Source organism: Alligator sinensis, unplaced genomic scaffold, assembly GCF_000455745.1.
Source record: "Alligator sinensis unplaced genomic scaffold, ASM45574v1 scaffold1030_1, whole genome shotgun sequence".
Lineage (NCBI taxonomy): Eukaryota > Metazoa > Chordata > Crocodylia > Alligatoridae > Alligator > Alligator sinensis.
The window spans coordinates 942,208-946,852 of record NW_005842592.1 but is presented as its reverse complement, the minus strand read 5'-3'; the positions used below and the strand labels follow the sequence as shown (position 1 = coordinate 946,852).

Sequence of the window (4,645 nt, the reverse complement as noted above, 5' to 3'; positions counted from 1 at the left end):
CCCCCCCGCTGTGACAAAAACAGCAACTTGCATAGTTGCATGACCCTGTTACTTTTATGTCCCAGCAAGTTTGTTCCTGTTAGGACCCAAGGTACATACTTCCTTCACTGAGCTCTGATCGATAATCCAATCGCCTGCCTGTTTCACTGAATGGCAGTGGGATGGCAGCGTGTGGATTTGAAATAATTTTTTTTCCTCACTTCCTTGGTAGGCGCAGTGTCTCTGGCAGGCACAGACTCTGGACTCTGGTCAGTCACAGGAGGCAACAGACGTGTCTGTGATGGTCTTCTTTCTGCTTCCAAAGCACAGCTTATCCCTAGCACTGTTACCTCAGTAGAGATGATAACACAGCCCAGGGCATCGGGTAAGACTTACTTGAGTTCTTTGGAGGAACAAGCTGTGAAGCTAGACATGCTCAAACACTGATATGCAGTTTAACACTCAAAGCTATACACATCTAGGTGTTTGTTGAGGTCACTGTTAACAAGGGAAACATGCCATTTCTGTAAACAAGCCCTCTTTTAATGCATCACATTGGTCACCCACCAAAAAAAAAAAATCACTAGTCAGTCTGAAAATGTTTTGGACCCTCCCCCCCCCCAACCCCCACCAATCACAACTTCTGCTCTGTTACCAAGTCTTCCTTTTTCTTAACTATTTTTCTAGGAGGAAAAACTCAACAGTATGAAATCTGCTACAATTCCACATCTGGGGTAGCCATCGCCCATTATGATATAGTTGTCATTGCCACACCACTGAATCATAAGATGTCCAATATTACGTTTTGGAACTTCAACCCACCCATTCCAGAGTTCTCCAGGCCTTACCATCAGACCATAGCAACTTTCATTCATGGGCAGATAAACACATCTTTCTTTGGATACCAGGACTCCTCCAGCTTCCACATAGATGGCATTTTCACAACAGACAATCCCAAGCTGTTCATCAACAGCATGGGGGTGGTATCTCCTGTCCAAAATGAACAGGACAAGTTGGAGCAATCTCTGGGATCGGCCGTCTGGAAAGTGTTCTCTAAAGAACCTCTCACTGAGGAGCAGATCAACGTGCTCTTCTCATCCTATGATTCAGTGAAAGCAAAGCAGTGGCTGGCCTACCCGCACTACAGTCCCCCCAAGAAATGCCCACCTTTCATCCTCCATGATCAAATGTACTACCTCAGTGGAATAGAATGTGCTGCCAGTGCAATGGAGATGAGTGCCATAGCAGCCAAAAACGTGGCACTTCTCGCTCATCACCGCTGGTACGGGAACACGGACAAGATTGACCAAGAAGGCCTACATGAGAAACTGAAAACCGAGTTTTGAGTTCCTCCCAGCTGCAACCCGAAACCAAGGCATCTAAGCTGTGCTGTCATGTCCATAGAAAGTTTATGGCTATTTTGAGCAAGTGGTGCACTATTAAAGATTTTCTTGGCCGATACAGATGGCCAATTATTAACCAGCCACATTGAATCTATTGGCCAATTGCTGATTTACGGGAAAGCAGCCTGGCAGCGTGGAGAACAGAGCCCTGCCTCTAAGTCTGGGGGGGGTGGCGGGGAGGAACATGGGGGAAGGAATGTGCATGAAGGAGGCAGATTGAGGCCCCCACAGTCAGGGAGGGAGTGAGGCAGGGACAGGTGCTGCCCAGCCAGGGCAACAAATGCAACCCTGGGAGTGGGACAGCCACTGGCGGCTCATCCGCAGAGGGCAGAGAGGTGGGCAGCTCCCCTTTCACTCAGCACACCCCTGGGGGAGTCATGGGGGCATGTGCCCCTCCAGATTTGTGCACAGGGCAAAGGCGGGTTGCCCACTGCTGGGTTGGGACCAGGGGCTGTGCCAGCCTCTTTTTGGCTCAGGGGCTGCACTCAGGGTGGGGGCAAGCACCAAGTGCTGGGTGGGGTGGCTATGGGGAATTTTGAGGTGACTGTAGTCTACCCCTACATACCCCTCCCAGCACTGCTACTACCCACCCTGAGCCAAGACCCCCTGCTGGGAAGAGGCTGACACAGCCTCTGGCCCCAAGCCCATAGTGGGCAGCCTGCCCTCAGCCCATGCACTAATCTGGAGCGGGGCACATGCCCCCCATGTCTCCCCTGGGGTGGGGTGCACACAGTGACAGGGAGCTGCTCCCCCCCACCCCTGAAAAGCCACCCACGGCTCTGTCCCGCTCCCAGGGTTGTATTCACTGCCCTGGCTGGGCAGCACCTGTCCCTGCCCTTGCCCCACTCCCTCTCTCACTGTGGGGGCCTTAGTCTGTCACCCCCCACTTAGTCCTGGCCCCATGCATGCTACAATATTTTTCAGTGAAAACTAAGGCACTTAGGCTATGGCATTTATCAGTGACATTATTGGCTACACTGGCCAAATCAACACTAATCCAATATGTCACTGATATATCAATACATTTCTACTTTTAACCACTTTAAGTGACTATATAAGAATTTTTTTCCTTCTCTAACTTGATATAGTAATCAGATCAATTACTTGGAACAAGAAGTAACTTCCATGTAACAACTAGCACTGAAACTGAGGGGATGGCAGAAAGGAAGAATCAGATGGTGAATGAGGCTTAAATGAAGATGAAACCGACCTCTCCATTCTGTCTTCACCAGCAATTCAAGCAAGTGCCAAACTTCCGTCCATATTTGCTGAATGATTGCCTGAAATATCTCAAGTCCAATCTATATGTAAAGAACCTGTCACCAAGGAGCAAATCATGTTATTCTTATCCCACAATTCAGTGAAAGCAAAGCAGTGGCTGGTCTACCTGCACTACAGTCCCCCTGAGAAATGCCTGCCTGTCATCCTCCATGATTGAATGTACTACCTCAGTGGAATACAATGGGCTGCCAGTGCAATGGAGATGAGTGCCACAGCAACCAAAAACGTGGTGCTCCTCGCTAATCATTACTGGTATGGGAACGTGGACAAGATCAACCAAGAAGGCTTAAGTAAGAAACTGAAATCCAAGCTTCAAGTTCCTTCCAGATGTAAGCTGAAAACCAAGGCATCTAAGCTGCTCTCTCATATCCAGGGAAAGTTTATGGCTATATCAAGCACTGATGCATTTCTTTTAACCACATTAAATGACTACACAGGGAAGTCTTTTTTCCTTCTCTAATTTGACACAGTAGTCAAGAGGCACTACTTGGAACAACACTTTAGGGGAACACCCCCCAAGAAGGACTCCAGCACAGCCCCCACAACCCTCCCGGGGATGATGACAGGAGCCAGGTCATGCCACCTGGGACAGGCAGCAGCAGTGATCTTCCCGGCGCCGATTCCAGGCAGCAGCACCCAGCTCCTCTCATCCGGCAGGCAAATTCAGGGGCTCTCCTGCATCCCCAGGAGGGCTGCAGGGGCTGTGCTGGAGCACTCCCAGGACTGCAGGCCCCCGATCTGCCTGCCAGGTGACAGACTGGCGCTGGGTGCAACCCGCACCCAGCACCAGAAAGATCGTTGCTGTCATTGGCCCCAGGCAGCAGCACGCAACTCCTGTCATCCTGTGCACAGATCAGGGGCACAACCCCTGCAGCCCTCCCAGGGGTGCCAGCAGGCCCCCAAACTGCCTGCCAGCTGACAGGAGCCACGTGCTACTGCCTGGGGCCAGTGGCAGCCAAGGCCGTCCCTGGCGCAGTGGGGGTAGTGACCACCCCGGGCCCTACTCTTTGGGAGGCCCCACAGAGCCAGGCGGAGTGGCTGTGGCGACTGCACCGCTGCTGCCGCCAGCTTTGCATCTGAGTGCTCGCTACCCCCTTCCGCCACACAAATCGGGGGCCTGCCAGCACCCCCGGGAGGGCTGCGGGGATGTGCCGGTGTCCTCCCGGGGCTACGTGTCCCCAGTCAGCACGCAGGATGACAGGACTCGCATACTGCTGCCTGGGGCCAGTGGCAGCAGCAATTTTCCCGGCACTGCGTGCACGTTACACCCAGCACCAGTCTGTCACCTAGCTGGTGATTGGGGGCCCACAGCCCTGGGAGGACTCCGGCACAGCCCCTGCAGCCCTTTTGGGGTTGTGGGTGAGCCCCCGATCTGCCTGCCAGATGAGAGGAGTGGGTGCTGCCACCTGGGATCAGCGGCACCAGTCTTCCCAGCACTGGTCCCTGGCAACAACATCTGGCTTCTCTCATCTGGCAGGCAGATTGGGGGCCCGCACTCTGGGGAGGACTCCAGCACAGACCCTGCAGCTCTCCTAGGGGTACAGGTGAGCCCCCACTCTGCCTGCCAGATGACAGGAAGCGGTGCTGTCAGCTGGGACTGGCACAGAAGCCAGTAAGCCTGGCTTTGAAATTTGAAATGTTACAAAAGTTTTGAAACGTTTTGAGTTTCCTTGTTTTGTTTCAAAGCTGTTTCAAAGGCTATTGTTTCATTTCGATTTTGCAGTTTGGAACTTGAAACGCTTCGAAACAAAATGCCGGGCAAAATTTTGCACCGCCCTATTAACAAAGAATATATAGGTTTGAATAATGAATAACTGATTCAGGTGAGTCACTGAAAAAATAATGAGCTAAACTACTGTTGCTACTTAGACCAAAACTGACATCCAGGGTAGAAGACTAACACTGGTTTCCACAGGTAAAATGATGTGGCCTCCATCAAAGAGCAGCCAGAAATATTCTTTTACTACGAGGGCTACTTGGTA

General features: G+C 51.8%; 1 protein-coding gene across 1 annotated transcript in view; it reads left to right on the top strand.

The window, feature by feature from the left end:
• The window catches only part of PCYOX1 (prenylcysteine oxidase 1), a 3,902-nt gene extending 1,996 nt beyond the window's left edge, over positions 1-1,906 (top strand). Inside the window, exons 5-6 of the mRNA XM_006032900.3 lie at positions 212-364; positions 667-1,906. Of these exons, the coding sequence (XP_006032962.1) occupies positions 212-364; positions 667-1,325 (812 nt within the window). The 3' untranslated portion in view covers positions 1,326-1,906. The remainder of the gene's footprint in view (positions 1-211; positions 365-666) is intronic.
• Positions 1,907-4,645: the final 2,739 nt, after the last annotated feature.